The sequence below is a fragment of the Equus caballus genome, chromosome 15, assembly GCF_041296265.1.
Source record: "Equus caballus isolate H_3958 breed thoroughbred chromosome 15, TB-T2T, whole genome shotgun sequence".
Taxonomy (NCBI): Eukaryota; Metazoa; Chordata; class Mammalia; order Perissodactyla; family Equidae; genus Equus; species Equus caballus.
The window spans coordinates 47,011,656-47,038,293 of record NC_091698.1 but is presented as its reverse complement, the minus strand read 5'-3'; the positions used below and the strand labels follow the sequence as shown (position 1 = coordinate 47,038,293).

The 26,638-nt window shown below is 50.3% G+C and overlaps 1 protein-coding gene across 28 annotated transcripts in view; it reads left to right on the top strand.

Moving 5' to 3' along the window:
* Positions 1–26,638, top strand: part of DYSF (dysferlin) — a 210,010-nt gene that overhangs the window by 23,387 nt on the left and 159,985 nt on the right. For all 28 annotated transcript variants that reach the window (XM_023618926.2, XM_023618923.2, XM_070236251.1 and 25 more), the window contains exons 2-4: positions 2,930–2,985; positions 3,901–3,992; positions 18,512–18,617. In XM_023618926.2, coding sequence (XP_023474694.1) covers positions 2,930–2,985; positions 3,901–3,992; positions 18,512–18,617 — 254 coding nt within the window. The remainder of the gene's footprint in view (positions 1–2,929; positions 2,986–3,900; positions 3,993–18,511; positions 18,618–26,638) is intronic.

Sequence of the window (26,638 nt, the reverse complement as noted above, 5' to 3'; positions counted from 1 at the left end):
TACTCCTTGTTGAGTTTTGGTGTATTATCAAAGAAGGATATCTACAAGTATCTGAAAATTTGTTGAAATATGCCTCCTTTTCGAGCTGTATATCTGATTGGGTTTTCTCCATAGAAGTCAACCGAAACAAGGCATCTCAACAGATTGAATTCTATAAGTAGATGTGAGAATCCATCCAGGCATTCCAGAGATTTGCTAAATGTAAACGGTGTCACTTTTCTTTTTCCTTTGTTTTGGAAGTTATAGTTATTTTTCAAAAAACATGTCACTTATGTTAACATGTACTGGGCTTACTATTGTTAATTTAAAATTAATTATTAAACAGATATTTTGAAATGCTTCAGTTTTAATTTCTAATATGGTAAAAGTTGACAGATATAAGCCACCTAATGAAAGCTCTTTGTGGTCCTCAATAATTTTTTTTTTGCTGAGGAAGATTGACCCTGAGCTAATATCTGTTGCCAGTCTTCCTCTATTTTGTATGTGGGTTGCTGCAACAACATGGCCGCTGACAATTGGTGTAGGTCTATGCCTGGGATCTGAAAGTGGGTCGCCAAAGCAGAGCATGTCAAACTTAACCACTAGGCCACAGGGCCAGCTCCCCTCAATAATTTTTAAGAGTGACATTCTGTGACCAAAATATTTGAGAACTGCTGCCCCAAGATCTCACAGAAAATGTGTTCTGTGGTAGTCAACATCCTCCCAAAGTCCACATTATTTTCCTATGTCAGTGATTTCCACGGGTGGTGAGAGGGGCTTGGGAGCTCCCTCTCCTGCTGGAGGAGGTTATCAGAATCTCTGAAGCAACTCCCCGAGGCTTGGCAACCATTCCTTTTTTTTTTTTTTCCCAAGATTGGTACCTGAGTTAACAAGTATTGCCAATCTCTTTTTTTTTATGCTTTATCTCCCCAAATCCCCCCTGGTACATAGTTGTATATCTTAGTTGCAGGTCCTTCTAGTTGTGGCATGTGGGATGCAGTCTCAACGTGGCCTGACGAGTGGTGCCATGTCCGCACCCAGGATCCCAACCAGCAAAACCCTGGGCTGCCGCAGTGGAGCACGTGAACTTAACCACTCGGCCACGGGGCCAGCCCCTCAGCAACCATTCTTAACATAATTGCCTTAGAATCTACCGAGCCCCTCTCTGCCTGTCTCCCTCAGATGTTTCTTTCTCCATGATTTTCCTTTGCTCTTTCTGTCTCTGCTGTTTCTCTCCTCCAAATCCTTCCCCAAACCTTCCTGGAGTCCTGCTTTCCTCTTCTCCATGCTCTTGAGACAAGCCAGAGGGGGATGACCCCACAGGAGGTCACTGACAATGCTCAGCTTCGGAGGAGGACTTGAGGGTCCCGGGAGATGTTTTCAGAGGCTGGAGGGGCTTTCGTGGTGCAGGCGGGACTCTGTAAGAGCTGAGCAGTCCAGGGGGAGCACAGTCTTCTCGCTGGAGAGTCTTGCACAGCTGGGTTGAACTGGGTGATATTTAAGATCCAACCTAAACATGAGTTCTGTGTCCGGCTGACCACATTTTTCTTTCTTTTTTTTTGGTGAGGAAGCTTGTCCCTGAGCTAACATCTATACCAACCTTCCTCTATAATGTATGTGGGATGCTGCCACAGTGTGGCTTGATGAGCAGTGTGTAGGTCCGTGCCAGGGATCCACACCTGTAAACTCTGGGCCGCTGAAGGGGAGCGTGCAAACTTAACCACTACACCACTGGGCTGACCCCCCGGGTGAACACTTTTAATTGTCCATTGAGTACCGAATCTTTTCGGTTTTGATGCTTAATGGAAGAGTTGGACATATTTAACCCGTTCTGTGCCTCTTATCCACCTCTTCATGCCCCAGACTCCAGAGGAAGCCCTCTGGCTGGCTGTCATCTTGGGCACTATGGGTGTGGTCTCAGCCATCACAGTGTCAGTTCTTCTTCTTGTCTACCCCAAATTCACTCTGCATTCCCTTGCCCCAGCCCTCCTGAACAGATAGAACTATCTTGGGACAGCCTACTTCAGACAGACCCCTTCAAGGCGAGCATAAGGTGAATTTTTTTTTTGATTGAGGTAAAATTCACACATCCCAAAATTCACCATTTTAATTATTTAAAAGTGTACAATAGGGGCTGGCCCCGTGGCCAAGTGGTTAAGTTCCCGTGCTCTGCTCTGGCAGCCCGGGCTTTTGCTGGTTTGGATCCTGGGTGCGGACATGGCACCACTCATTAGGCCATGCTGAGGTGGCATCCCACATAGCACAACTAGAAGGACCCACAACTAAAAATACACAACTATGTACCAGGGGGCTTGAGGGAGAAAAAGGGAAAAAAAAAAACTTTAAAAAAAAAGTGTCCAATTTAGATGGTTTTTTGTATGTTTGCAATATTGTGCAACCATCATCACTATCTAATTCCAGAATAATCCATCACTCCAAAAGAAACCTCCATTAAGCATTCACACCCCATTCCCATGTCTCCCTAGGCCCCTGGAAACCGCTAATCTATTTTCTGTCTCTGTGACTTTGCCTATTCTGGATATTTCATATAAATGGAATCATACAATATGTGGAGGTCGATTTTTTAAAAAGAAAAATAATGGAATATTTTTTATGATTTGGGTCTATCTCTGATTCTTAGAACCAGAAAATTTACAATTTAAAAATCTTATTTGGAAAGTCAGGAACAACAATAACAAACTCACTAAGAAGATGTAAACCATCCTTCTGATGGGGCTGCTGTCTCTCCCTCCAGAGCCGAGGGAGAGAAGTGGATGGGCACTGGGCATCCTTGTAGACTGTGGGATCCCAGGGGTCCCCTTGGTTTTTTAAGCTTTCCTTTGGTGGGTGAGCTGCGGGGCACATCTCGGAAGCTGACCTGAGCTCGGTGGAAGGGGCGGGGGGGCGGTGGGGAGATCATCTCCTCACTCTCTGTCTGTGTCTCTTGTAGGGGTGAAGAAGAGAACCAAAGTCATCAAAAACAGCGTGAACCCCGTGTGGAATGAGGTATGTGAGTCTTTTCACCTTCCCTCCTTTTCGCTCTCTCTGCTGCCACCATCTCTGCAGAGACAAGTCGGGAGGGAGGTGGCTTTCTCAGTGGATTATCAGGGTGGGAGGGGCTGGTGGTCCAGCATGCCGTCTAGATCCTCCTGGCTCGAGGAACCTGGGAGGAGGGTGGGGGCCTGGCCTCCAGAGGAACGGAGGGTCTCCCCTGGGATGTGCGGCACGGGGAGGAGTGAGAGGGCCTTTGTGTCTGTTCCTCCCAGCTCTGGCTAGCCAGGGAGAGGGTGTGTAGGGGCGCTCTCTCCTGCCTTGTCTCTCTGCCCCAAGCCCACCTCCTCCCCACAGCACTCCCTGACTCTGTAGGCCCCCTTCTGGCTCCTGCTGACCTCTGCCCCCTCAGCCAGCTCCCTGCGTTTGGCTCCCTGGGAGTCCTTTGGAAGCCCTGCTTGCCTGTGTGGATGCGGTCAGGGTGCACAGTGGGGAGCCTTTGCACTGAGGAGGGTTCTGGGGCCTCCGGATGGGCCTACCCAATGTGGCACTAACTCATGCAGCCTTCCGGAGCCTGGCTCCTGGATGAGCACATTGATCTGTGGTCCCTGCCTGAGGTCACTGCAGGGTCACCTGGCGTTTTCCCCAGCTGTGCTCCTGGCCTGGCTTCCTGGTGACTGATGGAACTGAGTTGGGGGAGGAGGCCATGAAAGTCTGGCCTCCTTCTCTCTTCTGCTACCTTCAGCTCTCACTGTCACTTCAGAGACTCTGAGGCCCTGCTGTTCATGTATTCATTCACTCCTGCATCCATCCATCCACCAGCATCGTTCGTGGATGCCTGCTCAGTGCCCTGCGGGGACCAGGCGAACCAGACACCGCCTCTTCTCCTAGGGGCCACAGGTTAAGATCCCTTTTCTCCTTTTCTTCCAGGGCTTTGAGTGGGACCTCAAGGGGGTCCCCCTGGACCAGAGCTCTGAGCTTCACGTGGTGGTCAAAGACCATGAGACGATGGGGAGGAACAGGTGAGCGGCCAAGGGGGCTCTGTGGCCTGAAGGTGCAGGTAGGGTCGTGGTGGATGTAGTCTTCAGAATCGGGGCCCCAGAGAGCTGGTGTTTCAACTCAGCATTTATTGAAGACCTGCCTCTCGTGGGCCTGGCTCAGCGGTAGATGTTGGGATGAGGCCTGGCTGCAGCCTCAGGAGCTCAGCCATGCGTAAATCTGAGAGCTGCCCAGGCTGCTGGGAAGGACAAGGGGCTAGAGTCAGGCGTGCATGTGTTTGCACAGACAGCCTGTGCCCCAGGGAGCAGGGAGGAAAGGGCGCCCTGTGTCCTGCCTCACCCCACGGGAGCCTGGGCGCTGCCCTCTTTCCTGCCCTGTCCAGACTGGTGAGGGCAGCGGCACACTCCGGGAGGCAGAGAGGCAAAGTGAAGCTGCAGCCGGCAGGGAGCTCTCCAGGAGGCCTTCACGGAAGAGGTGGGACTTGAGTGAGATTTGTGGTTTAGAAGTCAGAACAGCAATGGGGATCACAGTGACCGCACACCTCCCAGTGGTGGTGTTTTCTGTTGTTATTTCATTTTTGTGGTGGAGAGGGCTTCCAGGCAGCGGGAATAGCAGGGACAAAATGGTGGTGGCAAAAGCAGGCTCTCTTTAGGTGGGAGATGGGTCCTTTCTCTTGTCATTGAGCTCCTGGGCCTTGTATGTGCTGGTACTGGGGGGGTTAGGGGGTGGGCAGGACCACCCAAGCTTGCAGATCGATAGCCCTTTTGGTTGTGGGGTTGGGTGGCCTGGGAGATGCAGCCTGGAGGCTGCACAGTGACGAGCCTTGAATGTCAGGGTGGGCGTTCAGCCGTCCCTGCTGGGCACGACGGGGCCTGGCAGGAGTGGATTCATGCTCTGGGTGCCTTTACTGGGGTCTGGGCCCAAGGACCAGGTATCGGCTTGCTGTTTTGTGACCTGCTCGCAGGGGAGTCTTTGTCTGGGAACTGAGTCAGCCGTGTCTGAGGCCGGGGAGGCCTGGCTGTGTTACCTGGGGTCAGGGAGGTGAGAGAGGGAAGGAAGGATGATTTAGAGACCTGGGGAAAGCTGACGAGGGTCTCAGGCTGCAAAACATCTGGAAAGTCTGAAATCTTAAAAAGCTTGGAGGAAAAACCCAACTGTCTCTCTGGGGCTCTGCTGGCCATGAGTGCATGGTGGGGTGTGGTATGTGTGTGGGGAGGGTGGGGACACCTTCACTGGGCCTGCCCAAGGTGGGGCTGCAAGGTGTGGGGGCCTAGGGCATCTTGGGCCCATCTTGTCCAGCCTGGACCTCAGCAGCCACTCCCTGCACAGGCAGCAGAGGCTGGAATCAGTTCACACTAAGCTACCTCAACACAGGCAAACGTGTGGCGAACACGGCAGTGTCTAAACAGCCTGAACGTGGACCTGCAGGTCAGGAAGGGAGTGATGCTGGGCCCTGGGTGGTCCCAGAAGGCTTCCTGGAGGAGGCCTGCTCAGACTGACCCTGAGGCTGGGGTAGGCTTTAGAGAGGTGAGGAGGGGAAGCATTCCAGTGTTCGGGTATGGAGGGCAGCCTGGCTAAGGCCTGATAGGTGGGACTCAGTCACACGACAGGTGCAGCCCAGTGGAAAGGGAGCAGTGGGGCCAGAGTGGGAAGGGGCCTCCCGTACCAGGCAGAAGATAATAATAGCAAAATCACAACAGCTGACGTTCACCAAGAGCTTAGCGGAGTGTCTGGCCCTGTGCCCAGTCTTTATAATATGAGATCTTTTTTAATCAGTTAGGCCTTACTATTATAATTGTCATCATTACAGATGGGGAAACCAAGCTCCAGAAGCTTCGGTAAATTTCTCAAAGGCTGGTGATGGCGCAGCTGTGATTGGAGGGCAGTTCTGCAACATGGTTCTAATCACTGAGCCCACTGGACCTCTCAGAGGTTCCTGGAAGCCCCAGGCAGGTGCCGGGCCCTTCTGGAAGTTCAGTTCCCTGCTGATGCTAGGGTTGATGGAGCTGAGTGAGGCAAAGGAGGACAGTCTGGTTACTGCAGGGCATGCAGAGGAAATGCATGTTTCATTTTCCTTATCACATTCAGCATTTTTACAGGCCCTGTGGGGAGATTTCTAAGACCAGGAAGGCAGCATGAGAGCACGGGCTGTGAACATATTTTTGATCAATTCTAGGGCCAGACTGACCCTCAGAGTGACACCAGGCCAGTGGCACACATGGGCTGTCCTGGCCTGTGGGTCAGAAGTCACACGAGGGGCCAGGCTGCATTGTACCTTGTGGCCCTCTCATTGGCACCTGTGGGTGTCCCCTAGCTCCTGGGGGGAAGCTGGATCCCTGAGAACTAGTTCCTCATGGAACCAATCCGCTGCAGGGTCAGTGTGCTGAAAGTCAGTTCCCCAAATAGCAATTTGCAGAAGAACTAATTCACAAAACTTCCCAATTTACCAGAAACTTCTTTTTGATAACTACTTGAATGTAACTTTTGAGTTTTCCAAACATTTTTCTCCATTTTGCATGTCTTGCAGTTAAAATTAAATTTTAATTAAACTAAATTTAAATAACTTACATTCATAAATATCTGAAGAATTTCACCAGTTGCCAAAATGACACTGTCGTGTGTGGAAATAATAGAATTTTGGCTTTGTTATCGGAGCCGCCTGGGGTATGCAGCCCCCACAGCAGTTTGCTTAGATGTCAGGCACACGTGAGGGTGAGCTCCGGGGGCCGTGGGAGCGGGGCAGACGCCTGCCGGGTCATTCTGCGGTGCCCGTGGGTAGACCTCACAGCGCTTACACTATACACGTGGAATGTGGGAAAGGATCAGAGATTAAAAGTATTAAAAATTCTCAAGTTGTAAAAGTAAGGAACACACCAGGAAGTGACAAGAGTAATCACGTGACATTTTAAATTTTGAGAGAGAAGAGGGAAAAAATTCAGTGAATTCAGTTCAACAAACATTTTAAATTGAACACCTCAATGCCCTCAAGTTGTCACCATCTGGCCAGGAAGCAAACAGGGAAATAAGTTAGGTGGGACGGTGACTGTTGTCATCTGACTGTCCTCAGGGTTTCAGTGAGGTCCCGCAGGATCATCCTGCAGCTTCCCCCTTCATTTCTGGGGGTCCTGGGCGTGTGTCCTGTGAGCTCACAAATGGTCCTCCCTGGGCCTTCTTCCGAGCGAGGTGGGTGGTAGCCCTCCACCGTGGTGAACTCCTGCAGCCTCCTTCTGTCTGGGCTCCTCTCCCTCTTCCTAACCTCCCCCCTCGCCCCCATCTGTTTCTAGAGTTCCCCTCCTTCTTTGCTGCCACTCACTCCGCACCTGTCTGGACAAGCTTCTCGATTCGCTTCTTTTCCTTCCTCACCCCATGTCCTTTTATTGTTTCTCTCCTCCGACTCTCCCTCACCTCTCTTTCCCCACGGCTTCTGGGGCATTTGACGTTTCTGTTTCCCCGATGACCTGATGGCAGTTTTAGGTGACCTTGTTTTACCAGACCGGACTGCCGGCCCGGAGTGGGACCTCGGGAAGCCCTCCATGCCTCCGGAGGGGAACCTTGGGCTGCGAATTGCCTCCAGGCTGCTCAGCAGCCCACCCACCCTGAGCCTGAGGGATCCCTGACCCAAGTGCAAGGGTGGATCTACTTTTTGTCCATAAAATCAGATTTGAAATGCACCTAAAAGGAAATTCGCTCCTATGGATGGGAGACGCTTGTGCAAACCCAGCTGCAGGTCCTGGAGTCCCGTCCCAGGCTGCACTGAACAGCTTCCTGTTTACTCTGGGCTTCTCAGAGAGACCCTGGAGGGGAGGTGATCCTGATCCCTGACCAGATGTTTTGACCCCTGGAACGTTATCTTAGAGGTTCCTAATCCAGGCTGCACAGAAGCATCTCCTGCAGCTTGTACATACACAGTGCCTGGGTCTCACCCGGAAGCTGTGATTCCATTGGTTGGAGTGGGTCCTGGGCATCACTACAAACTCCCAGGTGTTGGGTGTGTCTATTGTGTAGCCTGGGCTGAGAACCACTCATGGAGACTCCAGGCCAGTGCTGCCTGATAGAACTTTCTAGAAGATGGAGATGTTCTATGTTGGATATGTGTGTATTGGTCAACCCCATTTTAAGTGATTGTCTGGTGTTCCACAGGGTGGGCAGGCCAAAATTGATCCCAGCGTACCCTTATTGACTGGTGTTTAGTTTCTTTCCAATTTCTTGCTCTTGAACGATTATCCGGTGAACGTCTTTGTCCAAGTGTTTCCATGTCCTTGCACTATTTGTTTCTTTAGGATAGGTCCTTAGAAGTGGGATGACTGGATCAAAGTATGAGCATGTGACATTTTCGTAGATTCTGCCAAATTACTTTTCAAAAACGATGGCCTAATTTATGTCTACCAACAGCATAAAAAATAGTGCTGTCACTTTTTTATTTTTGCAAGTGCCGTGGAGGAAAAACGTATCTTCTAATCTGTGTTTCCTTGACTACTTGTCAAGTCGAGCATCTTTTCGTGTGTTTATTGTCCATTTGTGTTTCTTCTTCTGTCAGTTGCCTCTCTTATATTTTGAGTTACTTGTTTTTTCTTACTCGTTCGTAGTGGTTTGTGTATTTGGGGTGCTATTAGGAATATTAACCCTCGGTCTGTTTTTCGTGTGGAGGGCGTTTTCTCCCTGTTTGTCGTCTCTCAGTTGCTTTGTCACAGTGTCATTCCCACCCAGGAGTGGACACTCATGCAGATGTGCGCGTGGGCACTTAGATGTTTCAAAAGGCACCAGCCGTTTGCTGTTGCTAGAAGTTGGGGAAAGAAGGCCGAAGTTCAGCCTCTGGGTTCAGCAAGCGGTTTGCAGGCCCCCTTTCTGGAATCCGTGGGAGGCTGTTTTGGGGCAGGAATAGTTATAGTTCACCCTCCCATTGTTCTCAGCATCCTCGGAAGCGTTGACCATTGCCTTATTTCCCAAGGATTTTATAACTATATTTTGTCCTGGAGTCTATCCAGGACCTCCCTGGATTTCAGAATAGTTTTTCTTTTGTCTTTCTCTGGATTGAAGTGGAAAACTATTTAGAGTTACCCTTGGGCAGCCCCTGGGGATTCAGAGACTGGCAGGAAGGCTGCCAGAGGCCAGGCGGGTTGGGAATGTCCAGCTGTCCCTCATTTCCTGCCCCTCGCTGCGAGGCACACACGGCTGAGGGCTGGACGGGGCGAAGCTCACGGTGTCTCCTCACAGGGGTCCTTAAATTTCCCCTGAGTGTGTGTGTCCCGCCAGGACAGGGGCCGTCTGACTTTCCTGGCACGCCTGACTCACTGAACCTAAAGAGGGGAAGGTGCAGCTGAGTCAGTGATGGAGGGGTTTGAGTTGTAATATATGTATTTTTAGTTGACATGTCCTTAGTTTAAAAGGTAAAGAATGAGAAACTGACATATGGAAACTCTTCTGGAGGTTTTTTTTTTTTGGAAATACTTTCAATCTTACAGCAAAGTTTCAAAAATAGAACAAAGAACGTCCAAATACCCTTTACTCAGAGGCATTTACAATTAACATTCTATTCTGTTGCCTTACAATATTCTCTCTCTCGCTCCTCTCCCTCCTTCCCTCCTTCTTCCTGCCTTTTTTTCTCTCCCCCATTTGCAGATAGGTTACAGTAGTCACCCCCCCTTATCTGCGGTTTTGCTTTCCATGGTTTCAGTCACCTACGGTCAACCTCATTCTGAAAATATTAAGTGGAAAATTCCAGAAATAAACAATTCAAGTTTTAAATAGCGTGCCATTTGGAGTAGCCTGAGGAAATCTCTCGTGGTCGTGCTCCATCCCGCTGGGGACGTGAAGCTACCCTCTGTCCAGCGTATCCTCAGTGTGTGTGCTACTTACCCATTAGTCACTTAGCAGCCATCTGGGTGATCAGATAGATTGTCACGATATGGCAGTGCTTGTGTTTGAGTAGCCCTTATTTTACTTAATAATGGCCCCAAAGCATAAGAGTAATGATGCTGGCTCTTCAGATATAGGAGAAGCCGTATGGTGCTTCCTTTAAGTGAAAAGGTAAAAGTACTCCACTTAATAAGGAAAAAATAAATCATATGCTGAGGTTGCCAAGATCTACAGTAACTTTTATTCCAGCATATGGTTCTAATTGTTCTATTTTATTATCGGTTATTGTTGTTAATCTCTTACTGTGCCTAGTTTCTAAAGTAAACTTTATCATAGGTGTGTATGTATAGGAAAAAACATAGTGTGTATAGGGTTCGGTAATCTGCAGCTTCAGGCATCCATTGGGGCTCTTGGAACACATCCCCCAGGGAAAAGGGGGGACTACTGTATATTCATCAAGGCCCTTTACCCATAATAACTCAGCGTATGTTTCCTAAGAGTAGGGATATTCTTTTACATAATCACAGTATGGCTACCACCTTCAGTCAATTGAACCTGCTTGCCATACTTTTATCTAATCCACTGTTTGTACATCAAGCCCGTCAACTGACCCCATAATGTCTTTTACAGCAATTCCCACTCCCCCTTCCCCACATTGCAGGATACGGTCTAAACTCTCATATTGAATTTAACCATCATATTTCCACAGTCCCCTTTATTCTGGAACATTTCTATAGCCTCTGTCTTTTACAACAATTTACATTTTTGAATAATACAATATGCTCATTTTGTTTTTTAGTAGAATGGTCATCATTTGGGGTCTGTCTGATGTTTTTCTCACGAATGGATTCACGATTAGATCCGGTTACTAATTCCTGGCCAGAATACTTCATAGCGTGTTGTGTCCCTCTCAGGACCTGGAGGCCCAGGATGTCCGTCATTGGTGATGTTCATTTCAATCACCTGTGAAGGTGTTGTTTGATTTTTCCCACTGAATGTTTACTGGATTTCTTCTGCCTGGAAGTCTGTTAAGAAACACTTTAAGATCCTGAAAATATCCTGCTCCTCATCAAAACGTCCCCTAGGTTTAGCATCCACAGATGATCCTTGCCTGATTCAGTCTTTACCATGATGGTTGGGAACTGGTTTTCCATTGCCAGCCTTCCCTTCACATGCGCCAGTCTGGGCTGTGGAAGCCTTTCCTGCGGAGGCCCTAGTGGTGACCTTGTCTGACCCCACTGCCATCAGGTGTTGATCCTACCCTGTGCCCAGCACTGTGCCCCGGCCATTCATGCTTTCACTGGAGCCTCCCCCCGAGGCAGGTATGTCGTCCAGAGGTGAAAGACCTATGGGTTATCAGGCTAGGAGTCTCACCCCATCCGTCCTTGGAGGACAGTGCTGGAGTTAGGAAGAAGCCCATTCTGGGCCTGGATTATTCTGTTAGAAAGTCCTTCCTTCAGTTGAGCTGCAGTGTTTCTCTCTGAGATTTTGAGGGTCTCATTTCTATTCTACCATCAGGAATGATCAGAAATAAACCTAACCTCCTGCATATGACAGTGCCTCAAGTCATGACCTAACGTGGCCTCATGGTGATTTGGTGCGATAGGTATGTGCAGAGAAGGACGGGGAGATAGTGAGTGGGGTCAGGAGGAAGGGAGCCAACACTTCCCAAGCCCCATCTGTGCTCCAGGTACGTCAGCTCCACTTTACAGGAATCCTCTGCAGTGTGCACTCTTCCCCTGACGTTCCAGCTGTGCGGAGGGGCTTGTCCATTTTGTTCAACCCGTATCCCCAGTACCTACAACAGGCCTGACCCATGGGAGGTGCTCACTATGTATTTGCAAATGAGTAAATGACTTTTACAGATGAGGAGACAGCTCAGAAAGATTATGCAACTTGTGCCCAGACACACAGCTGTCACATGGCAGAGCTGGGTTTCCAACCCAGGTAGGGTGACTTGAGAGCTCTGATTCTTAATCACTCAGTGATCAATATTTATTTTTGGAAGGCAGTTGAGAGAAAGAATGTCTCCAGAGTATTGCTATAGGTTGAATTTTCCGTTTGAAAATGTTGGGAGTGACCCAACAGGTAAAGATGGGTGTGTGTGTGACACCCTGAAGTCGGCCACCTGGGGTGTCCCACAAGCCCAGTAGAGCAGGAGCTGTGTGTCCTGCCAGCCCTCCTGGGTTGCTTTCCTCTGGGGTGTCAAGGGGAGGGGGCTTGTCCTACATCCACTTCTTGGTCAGCGTCAGTGTGAGCTGCACCCACTTCTCCATCTAACCTCTTCCTAACACGGCTCTTAGCGCCTGGGCTGTTGTCCTCTCCGGCTGCTCCACCCTGTCACTCTTCAGCTCATAGCACCAGGGCATAGGGGAGGCCTGGGGTACCTGGGGGAGGGTCTGCCACCCTCTGCTGGCATGGAGACCGCTTTCAGGGGGAGAGCCGCTCTCTTAGGGTCCCTCAACCATCTCTGACTGGCTGGTTTCTCCCGGGGTCTCGGCCAGCTGCCGTGTTGCCAGACTTGTACCCCACACCGGACCCTTCTCTTCCTTCTCTCCTCCCTCTCCTCGGGGCCCAGCCTTCAAGGCCACCCACTGAAAACTCCAAAGGCATAGTGGAGACTACTTGACCTCCCAACCTCCTCTTCAACTGAGAGCTTAGCCTATCTACAAGTTTAATTACCGAGCTTTTTAAAATGACCATTCACCCTTGATATCCCCAACAAAGAACTAGCAGCCTTGTGTTTTAAAATGTAGGTTTTGTTATTATTCAGGTATGGTGAGGCCCACAGATCAGGAGATGACTACTATGAAAGGATAGTTTGATCCTCACAGTTCCCACAAGTTGGGTGGCATGCCACACCATTCAAGGCCACATGGGGAAGCACCAGGTCAGTCAGGAGCAGAGGGGTGAGGGGAAAGTATGGGCAAGAGCCTTGAGTTCCTGGTTTCCTCGGAAAAGGATGGGTGAGGCAGGGGACGCAGGCTTAGGATTGGCTGGTTTGAATGATTTCATCAAGCTGTGGGGTACAAGGGCTGTCCAGAGCTGTGGTACCTGGCCTGGGCAGGGAATTGTGCCCTGGAGTGAGAACCCTGTGGAGAGGTGGTGGGGTGTGGGCTCTGGATTGGCTGGTTTGCATATAAAAGGTGCACTCGCAGGTGAGTCATTTATCATCTCTAGGAATTTGTTAGCCTGGGAGGGGCCGTCCCTCCAGGGTCAGCAAGGCCCCAGACGTCAAAGCATCAAAATGCAGAAAATAAAAAGGCATGATGCATACAGCTGGGAATTAGATTTTTTTTTAATTGAACCAGATCAAATTTATGGGCTGGATTCCCTTTTCCATGGATGGAGCAAACCGAGGACCTTTTTGTTTCTTTCACAATGCGCCATGGGGTGCATGGGGTTCATGGGGTGCCCCCGCTGCATGGGCGTCAAGGCAAAGTCTTTGGAGTCAGACTCCGCCTGCCTTTTTATTTGCGTGAAATCAGGCAGGTCAAACGCCTTCCCGGGTCCGGATTTCCTGGTCTATAAGGTGGATTGAACCAATGACGGTACCTACCACAGGCCTAGTGTCAGTTTAAGTGCGGTGGTGTGAATTAAGTGCTCGGCGCTGTATCTCCTCCGCACTCCGTCCATGGGAGGGTAGCTGTTAGCAGACTGTGAGTTCCAGGAGGGCAGGGACTATGTCACCTGACGTGCAAAGTAAGTATTTGTTGAATGAATAAATTATAAGATTTTTAAAGACTTTTTATGCTCCATTTTAAAATTTAATTTTCAAATTGGTAAACTAAGAGGTTATAAAAACAGAAACTATAAACAAAAAAGGCAGGGAAAATTCCGTTGTCTTTGTCCCCCATCCGTCCAGCTCTGTCCCTTCCCCCATAGGTAACCACTGTTCTTGGTTTCTTATGTATCATTCCAGAGTTCTTATACTATTGCTTTGTCACCAATATAGACTCTGACTCTCCTCTTTTTTACATGACAGGTAGCATGTTCATGTTTTAAATCAATTTTTTTATATTGTGGTAAAACACACCTAACAATTACCACATTAACCATTTTTAAGCGTATAGTTCAGTGGTAGTAAATGCATTCACGTTGTTGTGTGACCATCAGCGCCATCCATCTCCATAACTCTTTTCATCTGTAAAACTGAAACTCTGTGCCCGTTTAAACAGACTCCCCACTCTTCCCTCCCCCCCAGCCTCTGGCAACCACCATTCTACTTTCTGTCTAGCATTCTGAGCACTCTAAGTAATAGGTAGCATATTATATACATTCTTTGTTTTCTCACTTAACAGTATATCTTGAAGATGTTCCATATCTAAGTCCATGGCTTACTTGCCCATTGTAGTCATAGCTGTATAGTATTCTACTGTGTGGTGTACTTGACCTTACCCATCCTCTCTGATGGACATGTGGGTTGCCTCCTGTGTTTTGTTCCTACAAACGGTGATATAAAATGGCCCAATATTTTCAAATAAAATTGTTTAGATTTCCTTGTGCATCATTAAAATAAACTTACTTGGGCACCTTAATTCATGCCCTCTGACTTTCTGCTTAAAGTTCAGGTTGGAAGGCCACCACCCATAGCTCTTCTCCTATCTCCAACAGGACAGCAGCCTCACTGGATGATAAATTTGGGTACTGGTTCTTTTCCCACGGGGGAGAAATGTGTGCCCTGTGGGATGTAAGCTGCTCTGCCCTCTCCTCCCCCGTGACAATTGCAGTGGCTCTCTCAGCCCCTTTGCTCCCCTGCCCCCACATTCCAGAGGCTCCAGACCACAGCAGGGCCGGGAGAGATGACCAGGTCGGGGCAGGATGGGAAACCAGTGGCATTTTTCTATCAGTAGGTTGCAGGGGGTGGGTCAAGGCTCACAGGGATTGCTTCCAACCTGCCAGGGCCTGCACACTCAGAGCTGGCTCCGAGGCAGCCTGTGCAGGAACCCCTGGCAACCCCTTCCTTGCCTCTCTGACCTCTACTGAATACTGTCTGCCACATGCGGCCACTGGTTGGTGCCCACTGAGCTTGCAGCACCCTTGTGTGGATGGCCCCTGAGCCCTAGGATCTCTGTCTCAGTCTTGATTTCCAGGTGGGGTGGGTCTCCTCAAGGGTCTGAGCCCTCCCAGGCCTGAGGCTCCCTGAGTAAAGCCCGGTATCTTCCATCCTTTGTGGAATGAATGAATGAAGAGTGGCAGTCGGGGTTTCCCCGAGAGCAAGTCTCAGTCCCGTCCCACCCCAGGGGAGTCCCTCCTCTGCTCCCCCAGCCCTTCCTCCCAGAGCAGTTCTGGGCTGCCTACTCCTGGGCAGCCAGCTCTGGCTTTCCGACAGGCAGCCTGCTGTGCTGCCTCCAGCCTTTCTTTCTCGGTGAGTGGGGGCTTGTGAAGCCGCCCAGCTTCTTGGAGGGCCTGGCCCCAGGGCCTATGGCAGAGGTAGAAGGTGGGGGCATTTCATGGCCCAGAGACGGTTAAGGGAGGAAATAACAAGTAGTCCTTCCTGGCCAAGGTCTCTGGGCCGCCTGCCTGGAGGTGTCTGGGCTGGCAGGGGTGGGGCCAGGGCTTCCTGCTGCATTTCCTCCCATTGTTCCCCGCCCCACTTCCGGGAATTTTCCAGGGTTGGGGCTGGGCGGGCTGGAGGCCCGAAAGGGAGGCAGAGGAGGCCAGACTTTGCTCTGTGCTCTCTGACCCTGCCCCGAGCCTGAGCTCCAGCTGCGTGTTCGGCTGTCTGGACGACTGGACCTGCTGCTCAGGAATTGCACAGGGAATCTGGAGGCCCAAGGTCTAGGGTGGGCTCCACCGTCCACCTGCTGGAGCAGGTCCCTCCACTCTGCTGCCCCAGTTTTTCCATGAAGGACAGGGTGACTCTGGTCACCAATGTCGAATGGATTCATGGGTCCTCTACACCTACTGTCTGGTCTTTTTGACAATGCAGGGTCCTAAGGACACTTTGTTCAACTCTCTGGTGACAGATGCCTCCCCGGTGTGGGCCCTGGGATGGAGACACTCCTGAAGCCCAGTTTAGTCAGCTGTGGTACCTGCCCGCTCCGTGCTGTGAAGGAGTATAACACAAACCAGTCCACATTCTAGGAAATGTGACTCCTAGCATCGTGAGGGGTCTCAGAACCCTGGAAGGAGTGTCAATGAACACCTCTCTCTTTAAATATTAGGGAAATTGAGCACATATAAGCTTACATAAGCAGCTAGTATTTATTTTATCATGGCAAAATATACATAACAAAACTTACCATTTTAATCATTTTAAGTGTGTAGTTCAGCGGCATTAACCACGTTCACATTTTTGTGCAACCATCACCACGCTCTGTTACTGAACCTGAAGTGAGTTTGCTCACCCGTTGCACAGCACGCCAATCTCTGACACTGGGGGTCGTGGAAGAAAGTGGGAACTTTATTTTTGCACAGCGCTGAGCAAGGAGAGAGGGCAGCTAACGCTGAAATCCCAAACTCCCCAAAAAGCTAAAAGGAAGGGTTTTTATTTGGGGCTTTAGGTAGGGGAGGGGGAGCATATGGCCTTGCTGGTTGGAGCTTTCCCACCAGCCTGTCTTTGGCCTTGAGACTACTTGCAGACAGGAGGGAGCTCATGACCTTGCTGGTCAGCAGCTTTCCCACCAGCCCGTATCTCTTTGCAGGAGGAGATAGTCCAGGTGCTTGTCCTTGATGGTGTCTGTCTCCATGGAGAATAGTGGATTCTGGAGCCAGGAAGCCAGAGAGCAAGCAGGGAATGGGTGTTTTACTTTTAACTCCATATATGCTGGGTTTAATGTGGGGAAACTGATACCAGGGTCGGTATCACATCCATCTCCAGAACTTTTTCATCATCATCTCCAACTGAAACTCTGTGGCCACTTAGGAATAACTTCCCGTCCCCCCACCCCTAGCTCCAGGTAACAACTATTCTACTTTCTGTCTCTAGAAACTTGCCTATTCTAGGACCCTCATTAAGTGGAATCATACAATATTTGTTCTTTTGTGCCTGGCTTATTTAATTTAGCATATTGTCCCCAAGGTTCATCCATGTGGTAGCAGGTGTCAGAATTTCCTTCCTTTTTAGGGCTACATAATATTCCATTGTATGCAGATACCACATTTGTTCATCCATTCATCTGTCAATAGACCCTTGGGTTACTTCCATCTTTTTTTTAACTGAGGTATAGTTAAGATATAGCATTATATTAGTTTCAGGTGTACAACATAATGATTCAATATTTGCATATATTGTGAAATGATGGCCACAAGAGACTAGTTAACATCTGTTACCATATAAAGTTACAAAAATTTCTTTTTCTGATGAGAACTGGTTGCTTCTACTTTTGGCTATTGTGAATAATGCTGTTATGAATATGCTGTTATTGTATGAGTGTACAAATCTCTCGTTGAGTCCCTGATTTCACTTCTTTTGGGTATATACCCAGAAGTGGAATTGCTGGATCATATGGTGAGTCTATATTTAACTTTTTGAGGACCCACTATCCTATTTGCCATAACCACCCCACCTTTTCCCATTCCAACCAATGGTGCACAAAGGCTCCGATTTCTCCACATCCTCACCAACATCTGTTGTTTTGATTGTTGCCGTCCTAATGGATGTGAGGTGGTACCTCATTGTGAGCAGCCAGTTTTAAAAATCAGCTATTTAGGTCAAGATGAAGTTTTATTTCATAAGGTCATAAAAATCCATATTCAAATCACTTGTTATAGAGACCAGAAAAAGGAAGGTCCCAGAGAACAGGTGTGCTGTTTATCCATCGGGAAAAAAAAGTGAAGAAGCAAGTGATGAGAGCACAGCTGTGGCTGTTCACTGTTCGTGCCTGACAGTGATGTGCAGGAAGCACGCAGGAGTCCCATGCAGACACCAGGTGACAGTTCCGATCCACACGGGCCGCTCGCTGCCCCTGATGTCCTCCCATCGCTGCAGAGGGGCAGAATGCAGTTTGCCCATTTCTTAGCTTAGGAACACAACCTTTTTCCTTGGCACTCTTTGCGGGGTCCCTTCACTGATCACCACGCAGTGCCCCCTCTTTCCTAAGAGCCCATCTGTTTATGGGACTCCTCCCCTCCATCAGAGCATCCTCGGGTATGTGTGGTGTGACGGTCCTGCGCCTCTCTCAGGACTGGGGTTTGTCTCCCCTGAACCAATTTTCTTCTCTCCTTGTCCTTGAAGACAGGAATGTCTTTGTTTTTCAATTATAATCATTGCTGGCCGAGCCCTGGGAAACCAGTATAGACGGCCTGTGTAGACATGGGTCAGATGAGCAACGCGGATGTGATGGTGGAGAAACTGCCCTTGCTTTCACAGATGCTAGTCTGGCGGATTGCCGAGATCTGATGGGCAAGACAGCCCTTATGTGGGGAAACCCAGACTGGCAGGGGTGGCGGGGCTGGGCCCCTGAGCAGGGGCAGAAAGGGGTCAACGTTGACCTTGGGGGAAGGGAAGGTATCTCTTATCCCTCCTGTGCAGGGAGAGGGGCATGGCCCCCAGAGATAGCTCACAGAGTGACTGGGGGCAGAGGTGCGGGGGGAGCCTTGAGGGGCTTAGGTGACTATGGTGTTCTAGGCAAATCAGCTTGTCTGTGTGGGGTTTGTGAGGTGGTGGTGGTGAGAGCTATGGCAGGAGAAGAGCTGGGCACATTTGGCTAGTTTCCTACATTCTCCTTCTCTTTCCTTTCAGGTTCCTGGGAGAAGCCAAGGTCCCACTCCGGGAGGTCCTTGCCACCCCCAGTCTGTCTGCCAGCTTCAATGCCCCCCTGCTGGACACCAAGAAGCAGCCCACAGGGGTAAGTGCCCATCGGGCATTTGCATCAAACCAGTGTCTGGTCTGAGGCCTTGCCTTTCTGACCCTGGAGGTGTGACATGGTCCAGCTCCCAGTAGAGCTCTCCCTGGCCAGGGCTTGAGGTGCTGGGGAGGGGCGCTGGGGTAGAAGAGATGGGAACGGAGGGGAGGGAGCCCCACTTGGTGGGCTCAAGTCAGTGTTGTCTCACCCCAGATTGGCCTGCCCGGGGGTCCACTCCTGCCCTGGAGGGAGGCATGGTCACCTCCTGGAACTGGTTTTTCACTAGAAACCCAGTGTCTTCCCAAGCTTCTGGGGCAGCCTTGGTCATGGCTCCCCCAACATCCCTGGCAGCCCTCTCTTACTACCCTGCCTTCTCCAGATCCGGACTGACGCATCCGGGTCACAGATCACAAGGGAAGGGAGACAGACATCCCTCTCCCCTGCCCACTTGGACCTGTCAGACCCCATTCCTGTCCTCCATTGTCCTTCCTGCCCCTCCCCCAGCCTTCCCAGTGCTCTCCCAGTCCTCGCAGGCAATTCCCAGCCCTCATCTCTGGCCTCCTGTTATTTTTAGTGATCTAAATATACCCACAGGGTTCTTTCTTCCTGGCTTAGTAGAATTCCTGACCTTCCCTCTGGGTCAGCCCCACCTCCCAGGATGCACTGGAGGAACTATCGATTTGGAAATATTTCCTCCCAGTGGGGCCCTGGGGGATTCTGGGCTGAGTTCTCTCAGACAGAGTGGGGCTACCTTGCCCGGTGGAGTGTGTGTGTGTGTCTGAGGTTGGGGGCCTTTGGCTAGCTTCGTGTCAGGAAGTGGCCAGTCTGGCCAGAGCTCTGGGAACCATTACTGGGTACTGAGAGCTAGAGAAAGAGAATGACTGACTGGAGTCACACAGTGAATTGTTGTCCAAATCGGGAAACGAATCAGGGGATGCATCTCCTATACTCTCAGGTGGAAGGGACTTGAACGGATTCCTGGTTCGCTGCTCTTTTATGTTGGAATTTTCTCCTGATGCGTCTTAGGCCAGTGATGGCTGAGATGCTTCCTTGATGGAGAGATGCCACTTGCCAGGAAAGTCTGCTCCTTTCTCAGACAGTGCTCACTGGTAGAACATTCTGGTTCAGTGCAGTATTCACCCAGCCTGTCTCCATCACCTCCTGAATCCCCTCTTGTCCTCCCTTTGAACTCTCCAGTCCCCTAATGCTCCCTATAGTGAAAAAGGACTCCAGGGACTTCTGGAACTGTTATGCAAACCTGAGTGGGTTCCCTCTTGGCGAGTTAAATCAGACTCTCCAGCAGAAGTAGTTGTCACACAAAGTAAAGTATATTTGCAGTAAATAGGAGACCATGAGGAATCATTTCCAAAGTCATGGAATTCCCGAACAAAGAGAAGCAGGGACATTTATTTCGGATGGGGAATGAATATTCAAAAAGGAGAGGTGGGTTATTCGCTTGCACAGGCTCAGTTGGAGAACATGCTTCCACATACACTGCAGGTCATGGCAATAAGACCCAAGCTCCTCCTGGAGAGATCTTAGCAGTAAAAATAAGGCAAAGGTCAAACGCGTAGTTCTTGTGGTGAAGCTTGGTCTGGTTCAGGATGGTTGGTGACTGCATCTCATTAACATGACAACAGGAAAAGAACAATTTGGAAAAATAGTTAAAATATCCAAACCCACCCTTGAGTTCCTCCAAGTAACTAGTTGGTGACAATTGAGTCAGAGGATCTGCTCGCTGTGTCTCCATCGCATCTCAGGGATGGGCTACCTCCTTTGCTGTATTTTGGGCCCCAGTGCTTCCAACCAGTTTCTAGCTTCCTGGCCAAGCTGCTCAAACATCTCTCCGCTACAGCCCTATATGCATCCATGACGCTGCTGTTTCCTGCAAGTTCTCCTGCGCTTGCTCCCCTCCAAGTTCAGAGGCCCATCCAGCCCCTGAGACACCTGGTCCTTGTCTCTGGGGCTGAGCCAGGCAGGTGACCATCTCCTGGATGCCTTGTCTCTCCTCCTCTCTCTCTCTGTTCCCACTCTCTGGCTGCACTTCCTGCTCACCAGCTGGGAATCTGCTGCCTTCTCTTCCCCAGGTTGGTACCCCTGGCTGTCTGCGGAGCTTGCCAAGCCTTCACCAACCATGTCTCCAAGAAGGGGGTGTGAGGGCCAGAAGGTGGTGGATGGGAGAGGAGGGCTGGGCCCTGCTTGGTTTAGCCCGGGGCTGAGCACCAGCTGGGAGAGGTGGGGTATGTTAGGTTCCTGGACCCAATTCCAAAGTGTGTGTGTGTGTTTAGTCTTCCCTACACCAACAAACAGTGCTCTGGACACCAGCCGGGTGGCCTACAATTCAACTCAATTCTGACTATCTACTTGGAGAAAGCATCAGATTCCATAGGTTAAGGGTTCAGTCCTATAAGACCTCCCCGTCCCCAGACACTAGTCGAAAGCCCAGGCTGTTACCTGTGCTTCTGGCCGACCGGCTATAAGTCAGAGGTTCCCAGGACCTCTTCCTCAGGTTCGATTAATTTGCTAGAGCAGCTCACAGAACTCAGGCAAACATTTTACTTACTAGATTATTGGTTTATCTTAAAAAGATCTAACTCAGGAACAGCCAGAGGGAAAAGATACACAGGGCAAAGTATGGGGAAGGGGCACACACTTCCATGCTCTCAGAGTGCTCTACTCTCCCCTAGTCTCTGTGTGTTCACCAACCCAGAAGCCGCCAGAACTGTCCTTTTTTTTTTTTTTTACAGAGGTTTCATTGCATAGGCATGATTGATAGATCATTGGCCATTGGTGATTGATTCAACCTCCAGCCCCTCTCCCCTCCCAGGAGATTAGGGGGGTGGGACAGAAGTTCCAACCCTCCCATCACACAGCTGGTTCTCCTGGCAACCAGCCCCCCTCCTTAGGTGGGTCCAAAAGTCACCTCATTAACATAACAAGAGAAACCTTTGTCACTCTCAGCACTTAGGAAATTCCAAGGGTTTTGGGAGCTCTAAGCCAGGAACTGTGAATGAAGACCAAATATTACACGAGAAATATATTTTAGTCATCTGAATGACCAAATATATATTTCTTAAAAATCGCAATGTTCATGGGGCCTCCCCTCTGCTGGCTAGGAGCAGTTCTAGCCTGTGTGTGTGGGGAGGGCAGTCTGGGAGCATCTTCTGGTCTCCGTGGTAGCACTAAGGTACAGTGCAGCCCAAGGGAGGTCCCAAGACCCTCTGAGCTGGGGCTTCCCCCGTGGGACCTGGGCCGGTTGCACTGCAGTGGGAGGCACAGAGAATGGGGGATGTGCTCAGAAGGGACAGAGAGCCCCATCAGAAGCCAAGGATTATCACTGGCTGTTCACTGAGGCCGATTTCTGGGTTGGGCCCAGTGGGCAGAGCATGCCAGGTGTCCCCGATTGGTTGTGGCTCAGATTGCCTCAGAGGGCGAAGGAACCTGCTGATGGAGTGACGGGAGTGCAGACAGGGCCTGTGGGATCCTTAGAAGGCCCTGGAAGGACTGAGGGGACAAGGAGGGGCCCGGAGAGGCCGCGAGGGAGGCCCTGCTGCAGGCTGGGCTGTGCCTGGACTCCACTTGCCTGTCCCTCAGTATTCCTGCCCGAGTCCCTTCTGATACGGCCGTGTGCCCTGAGAAGACGCCAGATCTATCCTCAGACAGCTTCTAACTGAAGGGGAAACCCCGACCCCTGTCCTGGAGGAGAAAAGCAACACATGGAGGAAAGAAGTAACATACTCGCAAAAGTATTTTGAGAGCGGCTTGCTAATGAGGGGACGGATACACCAGGAAAACTGTGTCGGAATTGCCTCAGCCTTAAAAGCCAGAGTCAGCTCAGAAAGAGAAACTGGCTGGGTGACAGGAACACATGACACCCAGGGCTGTGGACCAGCAGGGCACTGAGTGTTGGGAGCAGGGACTGGAGGTGGGCAGACACAGAGCTCCGGTGAACCCTCGAGTTTTCCTCTAGCGGTCTGAAAATGCCGCCAGCCCCCGGACCTCAGCTCAGGACCACGTCTCACCCTCTGCCAGCTGCTGGGCATTGTCTGAGGGGAAGGTAAATATTAAGACCCAGGCACCTACAGGACTTTCCTGTCCACCCATGAAGTGTGTAGCCAGCCCTGGTGGTCTAGTGGTTAAGATTGGGTGCTCTCACCCCTGGGGCCCTAGGTTCATTTCCGGGTCAGGGAACCACACCACCCATCTGGTCGTCATACTGTGGTGGCTGCCTGTTGCTGTGATAATGAAAGCTGTGCCACTGGTATTTCAAATACCAGCAGGGTCAGCCATGGTGGACAGGTTTCAGTGGAGCTTCTGGACTAAAACAGACAAGGAAGAAGGACCTGGCCACCCACTTGCGAAAAAATTTGCCCTGAGAACTCTTATGAACAGCAGTGGAACATTGTCTGATACAGCATCAGGAGGTGAGAGGATGGTGCAAAAAGGCTGGGCAGGGCTCTGCTCTGCTCTACACGGGGCTGCTAGGGGTTGGAATCGACTGGCAGCACAAACAACAATGTGAAGTGTGTGTCAGGGCAGGTGCCAGTGGGATGGTCTAGGGTTTGCTCCTGCTAAGCTCAGCGTTAGAAAGCTGTGGCCCAGGAAGTAGGCAGCAAGCAATGCAGCTGAGCGTGGTGGGGTGGGTGAAGGTCCCCGGGGCCTGGCCATATAGCCTATAGGAGGATCTGATAAGGTTGTCCCCTATCTTTGCCTTTGGTTTCCTGGGCCCTAGGCTGGGGACCAGATCGGACCTGCCAGAATTCTGTGATATTGCTGACAGTGACCTCAAGATAGCAGACCTGGGTGACTGAGGTTACCTGCTCCAGGGCAGTGTGTTCTGGTGGACACTGACTGATTGATAATGGTCTTGTGATAGGATGTCTTCATGCTGGTGCTGGTGCTGGGGACCTGAGGAAAGGGGCTGTCATGTGGGTATCATGATGTGGACGGTCTTAAAGAGGGCTCTCCTGAGGGCTGCAGGCCAAAGTCATGTGGTCTGGGAGAGCGTGGAGCTTGCATCCATCCCACAGGAAGAAACTCTCAGCTCTGGTTATGTCTGGAGAAGGGGACAGGCCATGAGGTCACGGTGAGGGTAGGAGGGCCTGACCCTGAGTGGGGCCCACAGACATGCCCCCTTTCCTTTAGATCCCCAGTAGAGCTAGGGGTCTCGAGTATTAACCACCCCTGGACTTGAAGCAGCGGACCTTGGAGACTGCCCCCTGGTGGCCAGATCTGTTCTAGATCCTGGGTTCTAGGTCCTCTGAGCTGCCTGGAATGTTCCTTGGGTCTTTGATGGGCATGTAAAAGATGGAGCTGGCTCAGTGCTGGATGTCTGTTGAAGCACCTGGAGCCACCAGCTTGTTGCCAATTCTTCTGGAGCTTGGTGTGCGGCCCTAAGGGTGGAGGTAGCTGATGCTCAGGAAACCCCAGGGAGGGCTGCCTTGGTGGTCTTGGGATTCTGTGGCTGCTGCTCCTTCTTGCTTCTCCCGGAGGGCTGCTCCTGAGCCCTCATGCTCAGGTGCTGGCACCCAGGCCATGACATGGGCCAGTTATACTCTTGTGGCCCCACCTCTGCACAGAGCACAGAGATAGTGTGCCAGAAGCCCCCACGTGGTGTGGAAGGGATGGCTAGGCAGGGCGAGCCCTGAGAAATAGGAAGAGGTGTTCTTCAAGGGGATCTGAACTCAGGGTCAGACGACCTCAGTCACCGAGTGTTAGAAGAACTTGGGGCTGAAGGGCAGCCAAACTGTGCCCCTTTCAGATTTTTGTTCAACTCTCTCCTCACTGAGGTCCACTCAGACCACCTGATCTAACACTGCAATCTGCACCCACCCTGCTCCCCTGATCCCATTTTCCCTGGTTTAGTTTTTCTTTTCTTTCTGACATACTGTATAATTTATGTATTTATTTTGTTGATTATGTATTGTCTGTCTCCTCTGCCAAGATGTCGGCTCCTTGGGGCCAGGAACTTTTGCTTTATTTATGGAAATATCCCAGTATCTTGAGTGCTTGGCCCCTTGCAGGTGCTCAATACATATTTGTGGAGGGGATGAATAAGCAAATTAATGCATGAATGGGGCAGGCCAGATGTGTCAGGTGGGCCCCCACTCCCATCTTTCAGATGCATCCCACACAGGGCCAGCCTCATGGGCAGCCAGGGCCGTGCTTGGTTTCATTCTCTGCTGTTGCCATCTTGAAATTCTTAATAAACTTTTAACAAGGGGCCCATATTTTCATTTTGCCCTGGGCCTGCAAACTCTACGGCTGGTCCCGATCTCGCTTTACTCCTGGAGGGTGGGAATCAGCAAGAGTCGGTGGGGGCCTTTGTTTGTCTCTGCTGAGTGAGATTCCTGTGGTTACAGCAGAAGCAGAGTTCTCAGACGTTTTTAACTTTTATTTCAAAATAATTTAAGATTCAGCGAAAAGGTGCAAGAACACTATAAAGAATATTTTGTCCTAAACCATTTGAGACTTAATTGCCAACCTCTTGGCCCATCACTGAATTTAATGTCTTTCCTCTGATTAAGGATTTTCTCCTACATAACAACACAATCTTCAAAATGAGGAAATTAACGTTGATCCAGCACAGCCATATGATCCACAGACCCCCATTCAAGTTTCATACATTTTTTCAACAGTGTCCATTACAGCATTAAGGATCATGTGTTGTTTTAGTTGTTTTGTCTCTTTGTCTCCTTGCCTTTGGGAGAATTCCTCTCAGTCTTTCTTTGACTTCTATAACCTTGCGACCTTGACACTTTTGGGAATACAGGCCGGTTGTTTTGCAGAATGTCCCCCAGTTTGGGTTTGCCTGATGTTTCCTGGTGATTAGACTTAAGCTGTGCACCTGCGGGAATAGAACACAGTGATGCTGTGCTGCCCTCATCGTAACCTAGGGTGCGTGATTCTGATTTGTTTCCTTACTGTGCCGTTAGCCTTGATCCTTTGGTTAATTTAGCATTTGGTGGGTTTCTCCGCTCATCACAAATCTGGTCCCCTTTCTAATAAGTAAGAATTGTGTGGGAAGGTACTTTGTGACTCTGTAAATGCCCTGTTCCTCACCCAACTTTTACTCAGCAGTTTTAGCACCATTGCTGCTTCTTGGCTGGGTTAATCATTGCTTTGATGGTTGTTAAATGGTGATATCCTAAATCAATTATTTTTTTCTGCCTCAGTCAGCTGGCGTTCCACTGCAAGGAAAAGCATCTTCCTGTCCTGTTTCTTTATTTCCATGTGGATTCATGTATTCCTACTTTATTCAATGGTTTAATCTGTTACTATCATTATTTATTTTCTTGTTTAAATTGTCCCATATTTTGCCGGTGGGAGCCCATGAAAGCAGCCTTGTCTGTCCTTTTGACATGTCTCTGTCCTTCTTTGAGTAGTTTCTTGTTTTCTGGCATAAAAAGATATTCCAGGGTCGTCTTCTGCTTTCTCTGGCCTAAACCCGGAATCAGTTATTGCTCCAAAGAGCCCAAATTGCCTTTGGATGGAGTGGAGGGAAGATGCCCAGGCCCTCCGCAGAGCTGAACCGGTGTCTCCGGAGGTGGGCGTGGCTGTGGGCGGGTCTGGGCATCGGCCCGGAGGCTGTTCTCCGTTCTTGGGGTTGCAGGAGCGCAGCGTGCGGGCCGCGCGGGCTGCTCAAGTGGCGACACCTGGTGGTAGCTCAGGACCTTGCGTAGCTGTCAGGGCAAAGCCTCGGATCCGGGACTCGGAGGGTCTCATTGCCTCGTCTGCTTCCTGCCTGGTCTCTGCGATGATGCGTAGCTGCCTGGGGCCTCCTTCCTCAGCTTCTGAGCCCCACCTTCACCCCGCCCTCCCTTCCCTTAGCCTGGCTGCCCTTGCCCAGGCCCCAGTGCGCGAGGTTCAAGCCCAGATCTGGATACACTTATGTCCTTCAGCCCCTTCTGTCTCAGGACCAAGATTCACTCCAGGAGTCTCTGGACATTCCCAGTATTTCTCAGTGGAGGTATATATATGTCTAGTGAATTATGCCGAGCTGCTCAGAGGATGATATGCATCAT